Genomic DNA, 22,871 nt, shown 5'->3' on the forward strand with positions numbered 1-22,871 from the left:
ATTTTCAGAAGTGACGAACCCTTTCACACCAATCTAAAAGTAACAACAAATTCTTAGCCCCCCTGAAAAAATCAGACCTATTTATTCAGTGCTAGAAAGGATAGCTGAAGGATCTGGTAAATGCATACCAGAAAGTATAAAAATAGTAACTCTTCTAATAGAATAAATGCTTTAAAGCAACCTCAACTGTAAAAGAAAAGGATCACTAGGACTGGCCGAGGAAGCAACAGTCTAGGAGTTCCTGTGCCAGCTGTTAATGCAAGTCTGGGAATTTCCAGAGGAAGATGGCACCATCTGCACTCACACTCACAATGTACTTGTTCTCGGGGCAGATCTTGAGACGGGTGATGTGGCCGCTATGGCCCGCTCCAACATGAGTCACTGCACCCTCGTTATAGTCCCACAGTTTCACCAGATGGTCATCACCTCCTGCATTGGGCACAAAGGAAGAACAAACAGTTACACGGAGCTCTGCCGCCTTCTGTTCCCAGATCACAGGCAAGGGAATACTTAGGGATCAATTTGATTTAGGAAGGGTGGGGTACATTGTCTTGGCATTACAGCAAAAACTACTTTTCAGCTGAAGTAGAGTCTGTGAGCACAGTGCACAGGACCTACACCAGCAGATCCCAGCGAGCTATGGCCAGCAATTGGGACCAATCATATGGAGGGGCCTTCAAAATGCTCTGAACCAGCACCCACTTACCAGATTAATCTAAAAGAACTGGTGCTGACACCAAAACCGTGGTTTTTAACTATAATCAGTACACGCAATACCATGGCTCCTCTGCGCTAGTGCTAGGCTCCCAGAAGAGATGTCACAACGGTGGGAAACATGTGAGCCTGAGGCTGGATGAAGCCTGAAGTCATGCCCACGTGTAAACTGACGGAGACTGCCAGGCTTTTGGAGTAGGACACTTGGAAGAAATCATTCAAGTGCATGGTGCACACCACTGAACTAAATGAGGAACAGGGCAAGATGAAACCCTGTACTCCCCTAGAGATGCCTGAACCTTGTCTTCACCTTTACATTACATCTTGCAAGACTGAACCATAGTATCTTCCAAGTCTGAACCACAGCCTTTTTCTAAGTATTTTTCTTCAGTTACTAGTTTTATTTTCCCCTTTAGCTGACCCCTTCTTTTAGTTTTTCTTTCTTTACTGAGATCCTTGGTTCATTGCCTCTTTTTTCCTGGTCTTAAAATGACCTCCTCTTTTCTAGTTTTATCCAGCCACTCACCTGTGACAAAGTATGCCCCATCTGATGTGATGTCCATTCCATTGATGGAACCTGATACAGACCCTTCCACTTCTCTGATTGCAGAGCCATCAAACACTTCCCAGTATCTAATCTAGAGAGCAAAGGAGGGCTCAGCTGTGCATGAGCAGCACACAGACTTCAGTACTGCTCCGTAACACAGCCTTCTGTGGCTGTACAGGAGTTTTACCATGTAACTAGTGCCAGACTTAGTGTTTTGGAATTGCTGCAAACATAATACCTGCCGTTTAGCTTAGCTTACCCTTCTGTCTGTTCCACTGGTGATTATCTGGTACTCTTCAGGATGGTAACACACACATTTGAACAATGTGTTGGCTAGAATCATTTGTCTTCTTATAAAACGCCTGCAAAACATCCCCAAAACAGGATAAAATGATAGGGTCAAAATCCAGACTTTGACTGCCTGAATTATTCCTGCCTCTGCTGTACATCAGATCTCTCCATGTAGATATTTTTCAGGTATTGGTCTGAGTTCAGGGTTTCATGAAAGGTCATCAATTTAGTTCCCCATCACAGCTGCCTTCTAAGACTTTTGATCTGCTGCCATAAAAAATGATTTTTTTTAATCCAGAATGCTTTCTGGGTGCTATTCACTATGGAAAAACTTCCTTATCTTTACCACAACACAGAAGGTCTGCAGATCTGCAATACCTTGACAAGAATCATGAAGTGCTTGGAAAATGGAGCTAGTGGGAAACTTAGGAAATCACCTGCTCCATCCCCTTGGCAATGCAGGATCCAGTGAAAGAAAACAACTTGAGACAAATGTTTGTCTAAACTTTTCTGAGTAGTTTCTAGCATCGGGAGGTTCTGCATTTCCTGATTTGATTGTTCCTTCTAGTAATTTCTGTTTCTTAATGCTCTTTTTTCCCTCCTCCTCATAATGCGGTATCCCAAATAGGGCACAGTGACCCAACAGAGACATTACCAGTACTCTTAAATGCCTTGCAATACTTATCTGTCTCCTTACACTAAATCCCAGATGATGCATGTTCCATCCAGGCTGGCTGTGACACACTCTCGGTCGTCCTTCTTAACCTTAATGCAGGACACAGCAGACACATGCACCTTCAGAACTTCTCCCAGTTTGTGAGTCCTTTCACCAATCTCCCAGACGCTCACCTGAAAATCAGCAACAAGCATCTGCTCTTGTACCACCTGGTCCTGAATGAGCTCAGGGATGCCTAAGGCTTTCCTGAACTCCTTCTTTCTTATAACACATACAGCAACTCAATCTCAACAGACTGTCTCTATTTTCCTGTAGGTTATTCACACAGCTGACTCGTAAACCAGAACTGAATTCTTGAGAGTGTAATCCACTTGGTTCAGGAATTCCTGACCATTAAACCCAGACTTTGTTTTTGCCAAGTTCCCACTCTCCCATGTTTCAGTTTACTCATCTCTTAATCAGGAAAAAATATCTAGTCCATGATATAGCTCCAGCGGTGCTTTAAAGATCAAAGAGCAAGGCTTCTGAAATGGAATATAAAAAAGCTACCTGCTATTTGTGCTACACATAATGGCAGTAAGTAAATACAGAACAGCTCCTCAAATCTTTGACGTGAAATATGTGCCTGAAAGCACCTCTTTTCCCAGTGGTGGTAACAGCAAAAATCTTTCTGCTTTGAGGACTTGATCCTTCACACCTTGCATCTACTGTCCCACTAGTGCCAAACTGCATGGTGTCTATTCGCTTATACATTCCCCTAATGTCAAAACCTAGTGAAAACTTAGAAATTTAGACACTGACATCAAAAGCAGAGAGCTGACCTTCCATGTTCTCAAGTCTGATGCTGACTGGATCTGGATGTCCAATTCCCACTTGCTAAATGATCAGAGTACCCAGAACCCTTAAGTAACCCTGAAAGTCACAGCTTCCAGATGACTGATCTTGACAGAACCATTAGCATTTCAGAACACCTTTTTTGTGTTCTGAATGAATACTGCAGGTGCTCCCCTGCAGTTCTCATTTCTAGTTAACCAACCTTTAGCTTTAATTCTGTCTCAGCTGCCTTTTTCAATTCAGAGATGGAACTAACCAGAGCTTGTGCCATTCTGCATGTGCTGATAACAGAACAGAATCTAGGTCCTCTGTCTTCTGCATCCTTTAGCGCTAATCATCCAAAATACTTAACTGTTCGTTTATCAGTGAAGGGCTGAAGTGGCTCATCATCTCTAATGTCTTTATGCAGCAAGACAAGGCAGTGCTGCTGTTACTGCTCTACAGGAGAGCTGAGGTGCAGAACGATTCAGAAAGATGGTTCAATGGTTAGGACATTAGCCTGAGATTTGGAAGACCTAAGTTCAATTTTTCACTCTTCAAGACTTCCCATGCCATCTCCAGCGGGGCACACGGAACACTTTCAGGGTACACAAACAAAGTACAGAGCAGTTAAATCACAGTCAGGAATCCACGCACAATTAAATGTCTTGTTCTGAGTGCTCACCAGACTGCAGAGAGGAAGTCCGAAACAAGACAAAAACCTGAACATGAGCCTTCCAATTATTTATTTTTAATATAAATAACACCCCTGCATTTAAATTACTTAAACATTAGGAGTGTCACTTTTACAGACTGTATATGAAGTGTATGAAATAGCCAAAGTACGTGGTGTTTGTTTTGTATGGCTGGAAGAATACTGTTGAACTGCACAGGTATAATGCCTACAACATGTTTTCTGATATTTACTGTTATTTGTATTGGAATGTTTCCATAACTGTATTAGAAATGGAGTTATTATTAAAGTCTTTTATTAACACCATCACCTAAAGCAGACAGAACCATCCCAGAAAACTAGGAAGTTCCCCCATAAACGCTATAGCAATATCAAGTGAACTTTGTGCTACTAAATGAATTCATACAGGTCAATCAGGACAGTACCAGGACGTCCGGAGCAATGACAGAAATAAAATCTGTGCTAGAGCAGTTAGATGGAGGCTTGCAAACAATGACTAATGCAGATAAGCCAAATATAGGGGAAAGACAAATGAACAAAAAGGATTAAGAGCATATTCTGCATTAGAAGAATTTCCAAGACTACCATGCCAGAAGAAATAGGGGCATTGTTTTACATTGTGTCCTCTGAGAACAAGAGATTTGCATATATCAAGACAGTATTTTCGAACTCGGTCCTTTGCACAAGCGAAAGCTAAGAATAGCTCGCTTTCTGACTAAGCAGTTACAGACGATGGGCAGGCCCTGTGATGGAAAGCACAAAGCTGCTCTGGGTTTTTTAAGCAAAAAATTACCTGCCCTTCTCCTCCTCCACTAATGATCCGTTTACAGTCACTTGTAGCAGCAATTGCTGTCACTCCCAAGCTATGGGCATTGTTAATCACATACATTGGCCGTCCAGTCTCTGGCATGAAGGCACGGATTTTCCCATCATTCCAAGCTGATGAATATAAAGAAACAGATTACCCAGGCACACAGACTCTCCTCATATTATTGTCTCACTTTCCTTTCCAAATGAGCCATTTTTATTAAGTTCCTGTATAAGGCCCACCCTGTTAGATCATCAGTATACATGTGGAAACCACTGCACTGTAGATGAGACCTATAGTCCCAAATAAACTATTAATATTTAATTCCTTTTTGATTCTGGCTATGGACAAATTGATTTGGTAACAATGGGGGGACTGCATCGCTGCTCTAGGACTGCAGGAGTTCCTGTGTAAGCAATTTGCATATGGTAATGGGTGGCAGCTTTATGCAAAAGCTGCTTTGCATACTTCACAGGTTAAGCTGTTGCATACAACAGGTTAATATTTTAGAATTAGGTCTTTTGAACAAGACTACATGCTGAATTGCTGGAATTCACATCCAAAGCAAGCTCTACAAACTTTGCCTTCCATGTACACTGTAACTACAGCACCAGGATACTGGTGGCTGCGAGCCAGCTGTATCGGACCAGCTGCAAGCAAAGAGGCCTTTGAGTCAAGCAATGAACTGATATTAAACCCATTCCCAATTTAATCCTCTCTTCATTCTAACATATGGATGTTTATTACATTTGGCAATACTTGAAGACATGAGTCTGGACTGACAAGTTACCTGAAATGATGCTCTTGCCATCCCTCATAAAATCTACAGCATGGCAGGTCACGTTGGGGATGACGATTCGTAGGAGCTCCCTGTTTTCTGGGGTGTACCACACTCGAATATCGTTTTTGGAGCAGGTAGCAAACAAGTCAGAAGCTCCCCTGGAAAATTCAGAGATAAGAGATAATGAGGAGGGGCATACAGAAAATGCTTCTTTCTTTTGTCAGATATTAAATTATTCTTCAAAGCTCAGCTGCTTCTAGCGTGCAACTGTAATCTTCCTAATAGGGATCACCATGGTTAAGACAAAGGCCTTTTTTGTAGGATCACTTTTCTCACATAAAATTCCTCTGGCCTGGTTCCTACTGAAAGATTCATTTTAAGGAACATTTAAAGAGAAACTAAAATGATTCTTTCTACTTTTTGGAAGTTGTGACATTTATTTCCCATATTCAATCTCTAAACAATGTTATGTGTTGTATATAAGAGACACAAAAGAGGGTGTAGAGGTGCTCACTGCCCAGATTTAACATCATGGACCCACAGCAGCCTCATATTGTAAAGATGTCGTTTTTTATCTTGCTTACTGGATGATTTCTATTCAACATTGCTGAAGGCAATAAAAACGACAGCAAAAGCCTGTTTGTAATATACTTGTTGTACATGTTTGAATAAAAAAAGACCTGCAGCATTTCAAAAGCTATGGGACTGAATGCTTTGAAATAAGCTCTAAACCATACATCCTAGGGATATGACAGAAAGTGAAATCTAGAAAGGTACCACAAGCTTTTGTTCAACATCACCATCAGCGCCCAGCAAGATGAACCAGAACAGAGAGAACCTGGCACAACAAAAGTGTGGCCCCTTTCAAGCCCAGCTTGCACGGGTGCTTTATAAAGCACGGTAACATCAGTAATTCAAGTATTCTAAAATAAGCCAGAACGGGGAAATTAAGCCTGTATTTCCCAGTCAGCGACATGCTCTGTTCAAAAGCAGTGAACAGATGAAAAGTTTAAACATACATGCAAGAATGCAGTCCTGTAGTCCTTACAATCAGCACTAAATTCAGCTCATCCAGATACCTCTGTGACACGAATGCACCAGTCAGGTATATCAGCGTCAGAATTACCCTAAGCTCTAATGATTTACTCATTAAATTACAAGGATGTGGATTTTTCAGGCTGGTGACAAACAGACAGGAGGGCATCTTGCATTGTGCACTTTGCTGTACCCTGGTAAGATTTGATCCTTTGTGCTGCATCAAGAATCGATGCAGTAACAACATGGCAAAAATAAAAACTTTAATTGGGATCAACCTCCCGTTCTCTATTTGGAGAGGAAACAACCAATCCATTGTGTGTTGTTTTTGTTTTTTTTAAATAAAGTGTCACGATCCTGCAATACAGGCAGAGGGAATGTTGGCTGTCCATGAGACAAAAGCAGACAGAAGACACACTGGAATACCCAGCATCTCTCGTCACAAGCCTAGAATTTAATATAACACGCCATATTGTCAAACATGAAAATCTAAGTGAGGCTGAGAGACCCAAAAAGCCTCTTTAAACAGCTCTATTTTTTAGTCAGGTTTCAGCTGATGTTACAGGTGGGTAGTAAAGGAGACACCTCTACAAATTCTAGCTGCGACAGGATACACAAGAGCAGACTTTCAGTATTTACACTGCTGGCAGACTAAGAGACCCAAGTCTCACAGCACCAGCCCTTGGAGAAAAGGGGGAGGTTGCCATTTCTGCCATTACCCAAACATAAATAACTGTTTCTTTTTATTTAGAATTCTTTCTGTTGATCAGTGATTTTTCCAACTCTCAAATTGAACTGCTGCCTTCTGCCTTCGAGCAGCGCTCATTGTCACCCTTGCATTTCAGTGGTAGGTTACAGTATAAATCATCCTGTAAAGATGCTAACAGGCTTTGGGTTCCTGTTGGGTAAAAGGTGTGTACATAGGTATTCTGACCTTACTTGCAGCTTACTCAAACTTCTTTGCTGGCCAAAAGCATCCCAGCCAGTTATACTTACACAGGAAAAACAATGTCGTGGACAGCTTCGCTATGACAGGCAGCAATCAGCTCCTCTTTAAATGCAGTGTAATTGATTTGATAAATCTGGCATGCATTTGTCCCTACAAAGAACTGGTGATCCTGATCTCTACATGTCAGGGAAGTGACAGCACCTTGAACTTGAATTTTCCTGTTAAGAGAAAGCAGAGGTTTGGCCTGACATTGACCTTGATGTACTAGTTTCCAGTTTCCCTTTTCCCCGACTTCCTCTAGTCTCGACTTCCCTGTTTCCCCAAAAAGCAGCACATTCGGCTGCGATATCAACGTGAAAGAACGTGGTCAGGACTAACTTTTCATTCCCAGCCACATGTTAATACTTCAGATGATCTTGCCTGTCCCACCTGCTACTCTGCCAGGGCATGCAAAGGCAATACTTTGGAGACTTTGTTTTCTGGACCAGGGCCTAAGGTAACAGCATCTTTGTTGATATTCTTGCTCAAGTGCACTTCAATATCCCATATTCAAGAAGATTTCCAGACAGTTTAGATCTTCTGAGAACAGTTTAAATTTTACATTGCGGAACTGTATGCTTAAGTTGGCTACTTAAACAATGCAAAATGAACAGCTGCAAGCCCAATTTTCAAATCACATAAGGGGAAATGGCACCTGCGGCTATTCTGTATGCAGAAAAAAACCCTTGCACATACTCCAGCACTTCCAGATATGTGCCTATAAAATTAGCGGAGCCCTCCTTTGCAACCCCATGTCCTCCAACAAACCCTTTTTTTAGACAGCAAATACTATTCTTTCTCAGCTGGCATAAATGAGCATGATTTTACTGACTTGAATGGACCTGTCTCACTTTGCATCAATTTAGGATCTGACTCCTAATGCCCAAAAGGAAACAACGGTCATTTCAAATTAACAAGTAGTAGGGCAATTCACTTCTGTGCAAATGCACGCAGTAATTTTCAGTCTGCTTCAACTTCATTAGGCTGGAACCACACTGTCTATTTTGTCTGCAGGACTGAAAAACTGAGATTTATTTGGGTTATGCCTTTATGTAGAAATTATTGGGTTTTATACTGTAACCCTCTGGGGGAAGTGTCACCTCTACCCTCCTGAATCTCCCATCTGCAAACTCACTTCATTACTTTGTAGTTTGAGCCTTTACAGTGAGCTACAATCCCTCCTCCGGTGCCGACTATTATATCTCCTGTCTTCAGAAAAAGCAAAGCTGTGACTCCCTAGGAGAAAACAGGATTAAAACCACAATTGGATGGAGGCAGAGGCTCCTTTTATTGCTGCAGCCATGCTGAATAGCACAACAGTCCCCATCATGTTCCCAACGGTGGTTCTTACAACACTCAGATATGGCTTTATCAGCATTCTTTGACTGCCCTAGGCTAAAGAGTGACTCTACAGAGGGAGAAGGGTGAAAAACAGTTATTAATTACAGGTATATATGAACTACTACAATATGAGGAGCAAGTAAATAGCATCATTGTGGATCCTTCAGAGCAGCTGGGACCACATATGAGCCTACATAATCTTAGCTCATTCCAGTAAGCAACACCACACACACACACATTTTGGATTAGTGCCTCTGTTTTTCCTTCCACTAGTTCTTTGTCTGTCACACACGGAGACAACAGAGGATGCAACTCAGCCTAAGTGTCCTTTCCTACAGCTGATTTTAGGTCAGACCTGCTTCCCAGGCCTCTCACCCTGTCTGAAAGATGCAGTCCCATCTCCTACCTATTAGTAACAAACCACATTTGTCACGGAAAAGCTTTGAAAATTATCAACATGGGTTTCACTATTTACTAAGATGAGTAGATCAACAGGAGGCCAGCCATTAGAAAAAGGAGAAATGGTTTTCCACAGATAAAGTACCAGACTACAGCAAAGAAGCCAAACAAAACCTGCAAACAAAACCAGTCCTTAGCCTTGCCACAAGATTTCAAGTATAAGAGTCAGTCCCTACTTCCATTCTGCCACCTGTGAAGTAATATTACTCTTCTCTACACAAGACAACAGAGTAATTCTTGAAAACCTGAGAGATCCCAAAACAGGCTGCAAGGGGGGTGAAACTATTCTGTGGGGTTAAATCCTGGTATTCTTACTCAGAAAAACATCCCTACTAGCTTGAGGGTACATACACGAGTGAAATCAAAAGGGAAAAAAAGAAGGAAATAAAGGAGCTTTATGCCATCAAAACTTGGACTGAAAACTAAGCTCTGTCACGAAGCAAGTACATACAAAAGGCACAGGCCAGCTGGTAGCAGCTCCAGGCTCCCCATGACCTGCAAGGAATCTGTTGAGCTTGACATTTCAAGTTGCAATATAGACCCCAGCAACATTTGCACTACCTAGGTTAATTAGCAGTACTGCCAACTGTTGTGATAGTACCAGCAGTTTCACAATATTAGATTTTTTTTTTTCTTGAAGTCCGAGCTCATAGAGCCATTATGTGAAAACAACAACTTCTGTTTGGTGGAGTTTTTTTCTGGGAAAAAGAAAACACCTCTAGCATTTAGTGTTGCGAAATGATGAAGTGAATTCTCAAGAATAACAACCAAGAGGCAAATCAGAATAATTCTGCATTTATTCTTTAGGAAGAAATCACTGTCATGTGCTTGGCTTGTGATTTTTTACCAAATACAAGTGTCAGCACTTTATGATAAAAGTTTGACATCTAAGCAGCACCACCCAGCATTCCTGTTCTTTTCAAGCATTAATCTCACCTAACCCCAGTAAATTTTCAGGATTAAATACTTTCAGAGTGTTTAAAAGAATGAAAGCCAGAAAGCATTGATCTTCTGTGTGGAAAGGACTGAAGGTCTAAAGAAGGTAAGAGAGGAAGTGAAGAAGGAAAAAAAACCAAAATGGACATTTGAGCTATTAAGACCTGGAAAGCATGTTGCAAAAGCCACAGACAAGTTCTGATGAATTTGGAAAAATTACTTTGATTATCCAACAACCAGAGGCAATTGATTGTTTTTAAAGTCTTGCTTAAACTCTTTGAAGGAAAAGAAGAAATAACCAGTATACATAACAGCATTCCAGTGCTGTCATTACAAGCAGCCTTGCATCTACCTACACATCAGCTTAAGGACTATTTAACTACAGAATCAAATAAATCTGGATTGCAGAAAAAAAAATTGAAAATTTTTTCCTGATTTGTAATGTAATTGCACTGGATTTCTTCATTAGTCTTTCTCAACCAGTAGCACATCCAGTCTCCTGTAGTATCAGGACTGATCACTGTGATAAACACAACCTCCAGAGAGGATTTTATGCCATACTATCACAACACTACCAGGCAGGAAGCCAGCTTTCATGCAAATATTCTTAGCAAACGCACAAGAAGAAAGGGATTCTTTTCAATTAGAAATACGATCCACAGACAGAACTGTTTCTGAACAATGTTTTAAAAAATTTCCTATGAGGTGTTGGCAGCATTTTGCGAGTCCTCTGTTATCACAGGCCCATGAACTGTCTTTTGATCTACTGTTTTGCCATTTTTCCTGTAAAAGACTTCCACCTCAAATGCCCTTTGTGTTTAGCATTATGGCAGGTGGTGGTATTAGAAATCAAACCTAGGACTACATAGTTTATCTGATTACAGCTCCCTGCTACTTGCTAATAAATTTTTTTGCAGCACTGCCAAGACTGCTTTGCTTTTTCTGAGGTATTTTCTTCAGTTCTTCAATTTGAGAGGGAAGCAGGTACTAGTAAGACAGACACCCCCCTACTCCCAACCTTACAGTGGCCAGGCTCTCAAAATCAACAGTTTGATTTCAACCCTAACCTGATAATTGTGTTTCTTTCTTGTCCAGTCTGTTCTTTGAATCACTATGAGTAAACCAACAGCTTTATAAGCTGCACTTTTTATTCATGGAGTCAAGCAGTTCACATTAACAATGCAATGAATACTTTAGTTCTACATGCTGCCAGACTTCTTGTAGACGAAATGCAGAGTCTAATGTAGGAGGTTAAAAATATCACCATTCATTATTTACTTCTTACAAAAAGAAACCACTGCTTTGAAGTATGATTATAAATAAACATAACAGCCAAAATCCAGCCTGCCCATTCCCTTCCCTGCAGGGATATTTGCTCTTTATCCCATTCTGATCTCTTGTGAAGTTCTTGAGTTCCCTGTGAACTCTTCCAGCGCACCTCCTTTAAATATTTGTATGTTTTGTTTTGTTTTACAATGCAAATCAGTCCAACTATGTCTAAAAATGTATTTGCAATCATACATTCCACTTTGCATCTGAACGGGTGCCTCAAGCCTGCAACGGGGATAAAAATTAATTCCGCTGTTTATTCCAGTATTTATAGACGTTACAGAAATGCACTTAAACTTAATTCCATGTAGACGGAAAACAAGTTGCTTCATCATACCAGTAAACTATTCTGCCACTCCTCTTCAAAACAGAAACAAAGAAATCTTCAGATCATGTCTACATAATAAACACTTTCTTATATATCTAAAGGCAAAGTTCCTTTAAGGTTGACCAAACTTGTTTTCAATAAACATCTTCTCCTCACCCAAGCAATGCCTAAATTCTTTCTTTAAAGATATGCTCATCGTGGGCTGGCTGTGGATTCCAGGTTTAGAGTTGCATGGTATGCCACTGGCTCATAATGCCCCGGTATGACTGATGAACAAGGTTTTTCCGAGAGAGAGGATAATGTTTGTTCATGAATATGCATCTTTTCAGACAGAATTGCAACAAAGTGGTGAAAACTGTTCCACAGGGAGGAGGCCAGGGCAGTTCCACCACTGCAGGCTGTACAGCCAGCCCCCCCGCCAGGGACCGGGGATATGCTGGGTTAGGAAAGGCAGTGCATGCCCCAAAAGCCCTGCTTTGGTGCCATCGTGCCTACCTTAAACAGCACGGCTCACTACCGAGGCAAGCTGCACCGCACCTCTGCTTTGCACGGCTAGAGAGCAGAGAACTTTCGTTCCAGGTACTAACACACGGTACATTTTCAAGAAAGAGACAAAAGATGTCTCGTGAAATACACACAGCTCTGCAGCAGGGAGGAAAATAGAAATCAACAATTCTCCCAGGGTTAGCAATACGGTGTATCAAATTGTGTAGAAACAAGGATGTAAATACTTTTGTTTTGATAAATGCTGTGGTTTGACTTGAAAAAACATCTGCAAAATACCTCTTCTGGCGTTGAAGGCTATGCTACAATTGGAAATTTCTGCCATAAAACATTAGATCCTACGTGTGTTCAGTGAGGACTTGTTGACAGTCTAGTGACAAGGTATTATTTGTATGCAGAGATGTGCAACGGGTGGGTGGAAAGGGAATCACAGTATGGAGCCAGAGTGGGAGAAATGGAAAGTATGAAAGTGAATCTGACAGTAGCCGGAGATAAAAATCTACCAGTACCTTCTTGCAGACTGCAATAATACAGGTTTGCTCTGATGAATTTCCCATTTCAGGCATTTGGAAACTATATTGGTAAGAGGGAGGGAAGAGAGCAGAGAGGAAGAAAGCAAGAGGAGAAGGAGTGATAGGGCTGAACATATGTCTGATTGAAAAGCCTGTCTGAACAGAAATGTCAGTTTTAAGCAACAGGATCAAGGAGGAGATTGGAGGGAGTACTTGTCATTACCACCCAATGTGAATGTCTCCTTTTCTCTCCCTACTCCCAAAATGCTCACTGGAGTATCTTAAGTAGCTCCATTACAACACTAATGAAGTTTAGGTCAGATTAATGCCTACCAGCTCAGGTCTCATCCACAAGGCTGGCAGGCAGCTGTGACAAGATCCACTTCTGGATCTTCTCTTCTCCCTAGCATCTGGTCAGTCTCTTGCATAGCCAAAGGTCCTGTTTCTCTACAGCTTTTCACTACCAGAAGCAATGTTAGCTGAAGCTCACGATGCTTCAAAGGCCTTTGCCACAAACAGCGGTTCCAATGGATTTGCCTTATGATAAAACCCCTCACAGTACAGATTGGACTGTGGTCAGGCTTTGAGCCTCTGATTTTCTTTAAGAGGCCCTAGGCCCTCTTTCAACCCCCAGACTGCACAGCATCCTGCTAATGACCGTATTTGACCGCTTCTTTAGCAGTGGTGTCAGAAGTGTATTTTTTGTAAATTTTTGTTTCAATTGCATTTGGCACCTTTCCCTCACCCCTGAAGGCAAGGGAGCTCAGGACCTCGTGTGGCTTCAATCAGGTACTCCAGTCAAGGTACACATACTGCTAGATGCAGGACTCCTCAAAGCATGCAAGCATTTAAAAGGGGAGGTGATATTCAATCATCAAGACCTTGGCATAAAAGACAGCAGAGATCAGCCAGGACGTGGGTCCTATGTGGAAGCAAAACCCTGCAGGATGACTGCTGGAAGACCAGCCTAACAGCAGACAGTACAGGTATAGCCACAAGAGTATGCACCTTCAGCAAACTTATGATTTCCATCAGGAAAAGAAAACACGTATGTTCTTGTCACTTAATATGTACACAGAATTAAATTACTTACATTCTTATAATGCAAGTGGGAAAAATGAGTAATAACTTCTCCAACCTTCTGGAGTAGATAAAAATTGAAATATATTTCAAAGAATTCAGAGGCTCCAAGTTATCCCAGAGAAATGGGCATACATTTGTAATGCAAGAAACACTACATTTTGAATGGGCACGTATATGGTTTGTAGCTACATGTGTCGGTACAAGCAAAGTTCAGGAGGTTTAGAGGAACAAGTCCAGAGTAGCTTTTTCTTTGAGGCTGACTGCTGAATTTTTCTTACCATTCTTGTTAGTCTTGTGTTTGCTCTTAAACAAGATCTGCTTCTTTGTAGGACAGCTCCCCCATGGCATGCCTAATGTTACATTTGGTACTTTCATCTGCATTGTTTCCCCTGCTGCTCACTGATTTTTATGGATGTTAAGAGAACCACTGAATCGTAGAATGGTTTGAGTTGGAAGGTACCTTTAAAGCCCATCTAGTCCAACTGCCTGCCACGAGCAGGGACATCTTCAACTCAATCAGGGTGCTCAGGGACCCGTCCAGCCTGACCTTGAATGTTTCCAGGGATGGAGCATCCACCACCTCTCTGGGCAACCTGTGCCAGTGCCTTGCCACCCTTGTCATAAAGAAACTCCAGCATCTTATGACAGGCGTTTAGTTTTACAATGCAAAATAAAATTTTCTTGCATAAGGTTGAATGTAAAAGAAGCGTTTAAATTCCTTAGGTATCACTCCCTCCACTGGGTGTAACTCAAGAAGCTACACCAAGTTTTTTATAGCAACAAATAAAAAGAAATCAAGAACAAGTGTAGTAGTTGGTGCTGATTGTTTATCATTACATCTCCCTGCATGAAGAATTACTGTACAATGAAAGGCCAAAAGCTCCTTTTTGGGGAGATACTCCAGTCTCAGGATCCTCATATTAAGACCCATGAGTCCCAATTATAGACAAAAAAAGCTCAGTTAAAAGAACTTCGGGGTTATGATCAAGCACTCAGAAGTTAAAAAGCAATAGAATGATTGTACCTTGTGCAACCCTGTTTTGTCCCAGTTGCGCATATACATTATAATAAGCTCTATCTGTATTACCTTTTCCAGTCAAACCTCTGCCTCATGAGGGGCAGAATCAGAATTTCAAAACAGCAACTTCCTGAAAGGAAGGGGGAGGAATGGTACGTGGAACACACACAAAAATCTAGGGGGTTGGGGTTTTTTTTAAGAGCAGTTGTTGCATTTTGAAGTTGTTCCAAAATACTCTTCCTGTGGCAAACAGTTAGAAAAATTCAGCCCAGGCAATTTAACAAATCTGTAAGCTTTGACTACAGGACCTTATAGCAGTAAGTGTGGGAAAGCCTCTCAAATGAGCACTTCTACCAGTCTTTCTAGTAATGTTCTCTGTCAATGTCTCCCTAAAAAAAGACCCAGCTCACTAACTACTCCATCGTTAGACTTTTTCCCCACTTTTTATGACTTTTACCAGATTTAGTATAAGAAAGAGTCTGTGGGATGATACATGAGATTCAGGTAACCCCCAAATTCTTAGGCAAATGACACTGAACAAAGCCAAGCTAACAGTCTCAAGACTTCAGGATCAAGCTTGAGACACTCACCAAGACCTAACAGCACAGAAAAAGAGTTAGTCTGTGAATCAGCTTTGTAATGGTTCTCCTGCAGGTTGCCCTACTTACAGTTACTTACAAAGAGGAGGACAAGGAAAAAATTAGACTCACAGAGCTGCTACTCACCGAGCTAAACTTTTCCTTCTGTGGCCCATAGTCAGTCATCAGCCTGTTGTTTGTATTCACTTTCAGGACATCCCCACTTGATGTACCAACATAAAAATAATTATCATCACCTGTCATCTATAGGAAAGCATTAAAAAAAGAGATCACAGTCCAGATAGTAAGACACTTGTCCCAAGCATAGCACTAGGCTGCATAAATAGCTTTATTTCAGTGCATTGCCAAGATTTAATCTGAGGGGGTACAGCCAATGTTTTCATCCTGTCACAAAGATCCATAACACTGCTGAATGAAAGACACTTTCTAACCAACTCCCAGATAATATTTTGAATCAAAAGTGGGATTCTCTGGGTGCTAGAGCCTGTGACTAAAACACATGCTGCTTCTCTTCAGAAGCATTCATAACACTTTCTCAGCATAAAGAAACTGTGGGAGACCATCTGCCATGAGCCAACACTTAGTAACTTCACTGCCATCATGCAGTTGCAATTGGCATTTCTAGCATTACTATATATGTTCGTGGTTTCTCTCTAGGCTGTAGAGAGTTTCTTAGTTTAGCCAAATCATTTTGGCTGAAACTTACCTTAACACATGTGCTCACTCTTCTCAGTTGCCCTGTCTGGCATTCAGTCGGTCGGATTTTCCTATTTGCCAGATCCAGTTCCCATACTCGAATGGTCCCACTACAAGAACGAATATAGTGGGATCAATTTCATATATGCAGAAACATCCAAGTTCTTCACTACTAGAGAATTTAAAAGCCTTTACAAGGCTACATTATTCTGAATTTTTAATAAGGAGGAAAAGAATAATATCAGAGGCGCCAGAAGTTAAGTCTCTTGTATTTTCTGCTGTCTCTTATGGTAGCTTTTTCCAGGTAAATCAAAAATCTTAAAGGTTCAGCAAAATATATACAAGGATTATGGAAGAGCATGTAACAACATTGACACTTCATTTCTCAAAGAGACATGCACTGTGGAAATCTTAGTTCCTAGAATGGGAAATGAATGGTACGGGACACTTTCAGCTATTTTCCAGCACAATTAAATTGACATCATCGGAGCCAATATAAAACCTTTATACACAGCTGCCCTTACCTTGAACAAAGTGTTAAAATTGCAAAGGCCAGCACTCATAAGTGCAAGTGCAGCCAAGAGCATCTGAAGCCTTCCCTGATTTAAACGGAGTTGCAGGTCCTCAAAATGTTTAAATGCCAGACTAGATACATGGGAGCTGCCACAAATCCATAAGAAATGTGACTTTTTGTACCAACTTTTGTTACAAGCCAGTGACCAATTGCACCTCACATCTGGTGCGGACAGGAGATGATCCCATGACTGGCAAGATATCATTGTTTCTACATTAATTAACCATTGTTCAGAGCCACTCACTGACTGCTTTTCTTGTGTAAACACTGGCAACTAAATATTTTAAACACTGCATGGGGAATGCTGAGTACAAAATCCTGCTATCAGGAACAGAAGTGACGCATGCAGGTCCCTGTGTGCTGCTTTGAAAACATATTGTTATATGTAGAACAAGCAGAAATGCCTTAAAGGGACAAGCTGATGGATATTCATGGGTCCATTCAGAGCAAAAAGAAAAAACACAAGCACACAGTTGCTTAAATTTCCTTGTATTGAAGTAAAGGCTCTTTGTAAAAGGAAATAGGTCGATGGGTTCTTTCATCTAAATAAAACCTTACTTTCCAGCAGTAACAAACACCTCGTCTCTGCAGCTGGAGCACACCACGATGGTTGTGTTCCCCGCGCTCCGTGCCGAGGCAGGGCTCCCGCAGATAGCCTCTCTCTTATCAATGTGCCACACAACCACGCTGCAGGAGAAGGAGGGGCTTTAAATAGCTTTGCCTTTTAACATTACATTACTTAAAAACAAAAGCAAGACAAAAACTATTTTCCTGCAGTCTGTTCCCACCAGGGTACACAAGGAAAGTCCTTCTGCAGAGATTTTACCCAAGAAAAGCCTTATCACAAATGTATGGAATTGCAGTTTATGTCCCCTGTTCCCAAAGCAAGAGTATATGTTGCTACTGGATTCCTTCTGTTATGCAAGATGTAAATGATACCTTAGGCCACTCGTAAAATCTGATTTTAAATAACTTTTTATTTAACTCTTACTTATCTATGTGTCAAAGTAAGCTCTCAGTGAAATCTATACTTCTTCAGGGCATTAAGCCAGGTAACTGTGCAGGCTCCATAAGGCTTCTGGGCGATGACAGCAGCTTAAGAATTAGTTGCTCCCTTCATCTTTCCCTGTACCCTGTGCTCTGCCTGCAGTATCCACCCAGCTTCCCATCAGACAGATCTGGATTATTGAGGAAAGACATCAAGCAGGGTAAAGAATCAGACTGCCAGAAGAGGGAGGAGCAAGCACTCCCTAAGAGCATTCTTCGATGCCCTACAACTTGTCAGAAATTGTGTGCTGAGAAGCAGAAATCGTTACCTGCCATCGTCCTGGCCTCCCAGTGACACGAGATAAAGGCTGTTTGGAGAAAACGCTAGTCCTTCAATTCTACCCTTATGAAGTGACAGCCGAGCAAGTAACTCCTTCCTCTGGAAATCCCATAGAATGATGTCTGCCTGTGGTGCAAAGCAGAAGGGGTCAAAGCCAGAGCATTAGATATAACACAGAGCATTAGGCATAAAAACTTTCTCTGGCAGGAAAGCTGTTAGAAGGAGCCCAGCCCAAGGTTAGCTTCTATCCAGCCCAGGGCTCCAAAGACACAAAAATACTTCAGATTAGCTGCTGTAAAAAGCATTATTCCAGCTTACTGGTTGAGTAGCTTCACTTTGTTTCAGAATCAAAACGTACCCTGAGACACTGGGTATTTGACTTAGATTTTAAAATACTGAAAGTGCTAAATGCTTGATTCTATTCAGGTGTCTCAAGGTCTTTTCAAATAGGGAAAAATTTAACCATAAAGAACTTCAAAGGTCTAAAAATGCAGGTAGGTACCTGTCAAAAGCCCTAAGCAGCTCTGGAACTCAGGTACAACTTTAAATACAACTTCTTTATTAATTAACATCTAACAAGATTTAGGCTGCCACATGCACACAACACTGGATAAGAAGGACCTGAGTTAAGGGATGCCTAAATCTAGTTATCCCAATCCTAGGGGAACGCTTAATACTTTACAAAAACATAAAGGCACATCCAGCAATGGACTAGTCACAATTTCCCATTCTCTGCAACATCCTCCCACTATAGGCATTTGTCTTCCAACGAAAGAAAAAATAAATGAAACGTGTTCCCACCTCTGGTGAGCCAACTCCAGTTTCCTTGGTCAATACTACACAGTTAAAAATAGAGCATCATCTACCTTGAAGCCCATGTAAGTGACTTGTCCAGAAGCAACATACACTCCATTCCTGGATACGACGATGCAGGAAACATTATTGGTGTGGCCGTGCAAGAAAGTCTGTTTCTTACTGCCCAGGTCTTGAATAACTACAGTACATCCCAGGGGATAGAGAACATGCTCCTTATCAGGGTGGCAGATGAGGCCACAGGGTACATGCCCTGCAAGAGAAAGGAGTGAGAGGGCTGCTGGCTGTTAACAGCTCTGGGGCTGCAGGCAAACTCTCCCCTCCTCAAGCACGTGGTCCCCAGAGCAGGCTGGGCGCTCCCCAACATCTCCACGCCGCTGCCCGTGCCTATCACACTCCCTGAGGGGGGACGGCTTGTTCCCCAGGGCTTATCTCACAAGAAGAGCAACACCAAGAGCTTCCCAGTCACCCCCAAAGCCGTGCAGCGGAACAACCCTGTGGAAAGCCAAGGGTCACCTTGACGCAGCTGGGATGGTGCTGTGCTGCCCACAGCTCCCAGCAGGCCTGGGTGGCCCAGTGGTGGGGCCACCAGCTCGGTGCTCTCCAGGAGCACCCTCACCTGCCCATATCGTGTGACCTGCCCCAAGAGAGCGCAAACCCACCCATTTCCCAAGGAGGCAGCTGGCCAGAGACACCCCAGCCCCTGCCACGAGTCACAGGGTGTTACACCAGTATTTTGGGCAACTTGAGTTGGTTTTATTTTGAGATGAAACTCTTCTCATTCCGGTCAGCTGGGTAACTGGAGAAAAACCACTGAAATCCTGCTGTTCTGTCAAACTTTCCCTGCTCTTCACTTTGCATGTGTCTCGGATGTCCGGCATGGGGAGAAGGGGGAGGGGGCGAGGGGAGCAGGAGGGACCCCACGCACCCACTGCCCCCCGCCCACCCCACAGCACCATGGCCCCAGCTGGAACCCACGGCTGCCCCATGGCCTCCCCTCAGCCTGTGTGCTGGCAGCATGTGCCCTCCCAGTGCCCCAGGCCCCCCCAGTGCCCCCAGGCCCACCTCAGTGTCCCCAGGCCCTCCCAGTGCCCCCAGGCCCCCCAGTGCCCCCAGGTCCACCTCACAGTGCCCCCAGGCCCCCCAGTGCCCCCAGGCCCCCCAGTGCCCCCAGGCCCACCTCACAGTGCCCCCAGGCCCCCCAGTGCCCCCAGGCCCCCCAGTGCCCCCAGGCCCACCTCACAGTGCCCCCAGGCCCCCCAGTGCCCCCAGGCCCTCAAAGTGCCCCCAGGCCCCCCAGTGCCCCCAGGTCCACCTCACAGTGCCCCCAGGCCCCCCCAGTACCCCCAGGCCCCCCAGTGCACCCAAGACCACCTCACAGTGCCCCCAGGCCCCCTAGTGGCCCCAGACCCCCACAGTGCCCCCAGGCCCGCCTCAGGTGTCCCAGCCCCCGCACGACCGGTGCCCCCCGACGCCCCCGGCCGCAGTACCGTTGAAGCCGATAGCCGCCCGCAGCTCCAGCCCGCCCGCTCCCGCCTTCGCCGCCATCGCCCGGCGCGGGGCCGCGGCGCCAGGGTAACCGCGCCTGCGCCCTGCCGCGCCGCCCGCCCGCCAGGGGGCGCTATGGGACGGCCGCCTCCCGCCCCCGGGCGCTTCCCGCGCCTCCGTGCCGGCCGGCGGCTGCCCGCTACCGGGCCCGGGCGCCGTGAGGCGGGAAGGCCCTTGGTGCCGGGTCTGGGCTTGGCTTGGCCTGGCGGCAGCTGGTGACCACCACTGCTGAGGCGCGGCGCCCCGGGCCCGGGTGCAGGCCCGCACGGTCGGGGACGCCGAGGGGGGAAGGCCGGGCTGCCGCCCCGGGTCCCGGTGCTGCCCTCCGCCGGCCTCCGGCCCGCTCCGCCCGCTCCCACCCGCACCGAGAGCCCTCGGGGGGCGGCCGGCTCTGCGCTGGCCCCGCTGTGGGCACGACACGTGGAAGATCTCATTATACCCCATTACATGCTCCCTCTGCTTCCCCTGCGTGGTTTCAGGGGCTTCTTTCTCTTTATTCTCCAAGAGTTTCAAACTTTATTCAGTAACGGAATCGAGTGTGAGAAGGACGGAGTGTGGCGTCCCTCTCAGACATGGCGAAGGCGCCTGTCAGGGGCAGGCAGGGAACATGGCCCGCAGCTGGCGTTGGCTGTGGCGCTGGGCTGCGGCAGGTGCATAGTGCCAGTGCCCAGCACCGATGCCCCAAAGGCACTCGCTATGCGCCCCAAAGGTGCTCACTATGTGCTGGTGCCTAGTGCTGACAGCCCAAAGATACTCGCTACATGCCCCAAAGGCGCTCGCTATGCGCCCCAAAGGTGCTTGCTACTTGCCCCAAAGATGCTCACTATGTGCCCCAAAGATGCTCACCATGTGCCCCAAAGATGCTCGCTACGTGTCCCAAAGGCGCTCACTACGTGCCCCAAAGATGCTCGTTACGTGCCCCAAAGGCGCTCGCTACGTGCCCCAAAGATGCTCCCTATGTGCCCCAAAGCCGCTCACTACGTGCCCCAAAGATGCTCACTACGTGCCCCAAAGGTGATCCCTATGTCCCCCAAAGATGCTCCCTATGTGCCCCAAAGATGCTCGCTACGTGCCCCAAAGATGCTCACTACGTGCCCCAAAGGTGATCCCTATGTCCCCCAAAGATGCTTACTACGTGCCCCAAAGATGCTCGCTACGTGCCCCAAAGATGCTCGCTACGTGCCCCAAAGGTGATCACTATGTGCCCCAAAGATGCTCACTATGTGCCCCAAAGGCGCTCACTACGTGCCGGTACCCAGCGCCGATGGCCTGAAGGCGCTCGCGGGCCCAGCCACCGCGTCAGCAGCACCCGCACCGCGCGTACCCAGCCTCCGGTGCCTCAGTGCAGTACGTGGGGCGCGCTTGCTCTTTGCAAGGAGATGCTCTGAAGGCTGCTGCGAGGTCAGGCTGGGCGGCTAATGATGGGCTGTGCATTTCCAAGCGTCTCCTGCATCCTGTACATCTCTGGGTGGAAAGGTGAAACAGCCACTTGGGAAGGGAGAGGGAAACCCATGGGAAGCTTTCAGCCAGGGAGAATGTCCAGGACATGATCACAGAAATACATACTGAGGACACCCAAGCAGACTTTTTAAACTGAAGGGAAAGAGTAATTCTGTGGGGTTTTTTCACTTGAGCTCTGTGGGCAAAGGCCAGGCACAGGGGCATGAAAGGCTGCATCTCACCTCCTCATCTTACATGGATACCCTTTGAAGGCTCTAAGTAACTCCTAGGTCTGCCACATGGCTGGTTTTGTCTGAGCTTGTTGTCATCATCTGCTCCTGCCCGAGTCATCTTGCCATCACTGGAAGCAGGCACCAAGCCAACGATAGCTCCTGCTCTGAATAGCTCAAGAAGTGGAATATGTGAGTGATAAAACCACAAGCGGAAAGTATATTTGGATGTGGGAGATGTTCTCATCCGGCAGCCAGAATATCTCTATGGTCTACAAGCCTCCTGCGAGGGTTGCCTTGTCTGACTGAACTACATTCACGTTTCATGTTTTAAAATGGCACATCTCCCATTGTCCTGACCCCAGGGAGTCAGGGCCCACTGGTTAAGGCTCATATGTTTTCACTGCTCGCAGTCTTAGGTCAGCCCTTTGCAGTGAATATAGCTCCTCAGTTTAATACAAAAATGATGAGGCAGGTGCACAGCTGGGGGTTCTTGCTGGCTGCCAGTGTGTAAGCACCAGGCAGGACTTTGTTAATCACTGATCAGCAGTTTCAACTGCGGACAAAAAGAGTCTCTTGCACTCTGCTGGATGGTGATCGGTCTGTGATCCCAGGGGAGTCTTGATAACCTGCAGAGGCTACAAAATTCTGCATATGGCTTGAAGGGTGGCACTGGGCTTGGGACCGCAGCGAAGCGGGGTCTGAGAGTGTTTCTGGTCAGCTTTGTGCCTTGGTGTTGGGTTTTGCCTAGGCTTAGAATTCCTATATAATCTGCCTCTGCTGCAGT

The 22,871-nt window shown here is 44.8% G+C and overlaps 1 protein-coding gene across 3 annotated transcripts; it reads right to left on the reverse strand.

The window, feature by feature from the left end:
- Nucleotides 1–63: 63 nt before the first annotated feature.
- Nucleotides 64–20,948, reverse strand: CFAP52 (cilia and flagella associated protein 52). Of its 3 annotated transcripts, XM_080367196.1 has the most exons (14): nucleotides 20,357–20,948; nucleotides 18,920–19,119; nucleotides 18,043–18,179; nucleotides 17,285–17,413; nucleotides 16,163–16,262; nucleotides 15,583–15,699; nucleotides 8,483–8,583; nucleotides 7,356–7,526; nucleotides 5,334–5,482; nucleotides 4,529–4,674; nucleotides 2,250–2,401; nucleotides 1,521–1,623; nucleotides 1,241–1,352; nucleotides 64–429 (listed from the first exon to the last, which is right to left on the reverse strand). In XM_080367196.1, exons 1-14 carry the CDS (start codon nucleotides 20,856–20,858, stop codon nucleotides 254–256), a joined length of 2,295 nt encoding a protein of 764 aa, XP_080223322.1. In that variant the 5' UTR covers nucleotides 20,859–20,948; the 3' UTR covers nucleotides 64–253. The 3 variants fall into 3 exon arrangements, with proteins under 3 accessions (XP_080223322.1, XP_080223323.1, XP_080223324.1); XM_080367197.1 differs by lacking the exon at nucleotides 17,285–17,413; XM_080367198.1 differs by lacking the exon at nucleotides 1,241–1,352 and having other exon boundaries at nucleotides 269–429.
- Between the last annotated feature and the right edge of the window lie 1,923 nt (nucleotides 20,949–22,871).

This window comes from Falco punctatus, assembly GCF_963210335.1.
Source record: "Falco punctatus genome assembly, chromosome: 1".
In the NCBI taxonomy this organism is placed as follows: Eukaryota; Metazoa; Chordata; class Aves; order Falconiformes; family Falconidae; genus Falco; species Falco punctatus.

Coding starts and splice junctions, on each gene's coding strand:
- CFAP52 (XM_080367196.1), bottom strand. CDS start 20,858: ATGGGGTATAATGAGATCTTCCACGTGTCGTGCCCACAGCGGGGCCAG. Junction 7,527..8,482: donor TCAAACTACAAAGTAATGAA/GTGAGTTTGCAG, acceptor TTCTCTTAACAG/GAAAATTCAAGTTCAAGGTG. Junction 2,402..4,528: donor GTGGAGGAGGAGAAGGGCAG/GTAATTTTTTGC, acceptor GCTGATTTTCAG/GTGAGCGTCTGGGAGATTGG.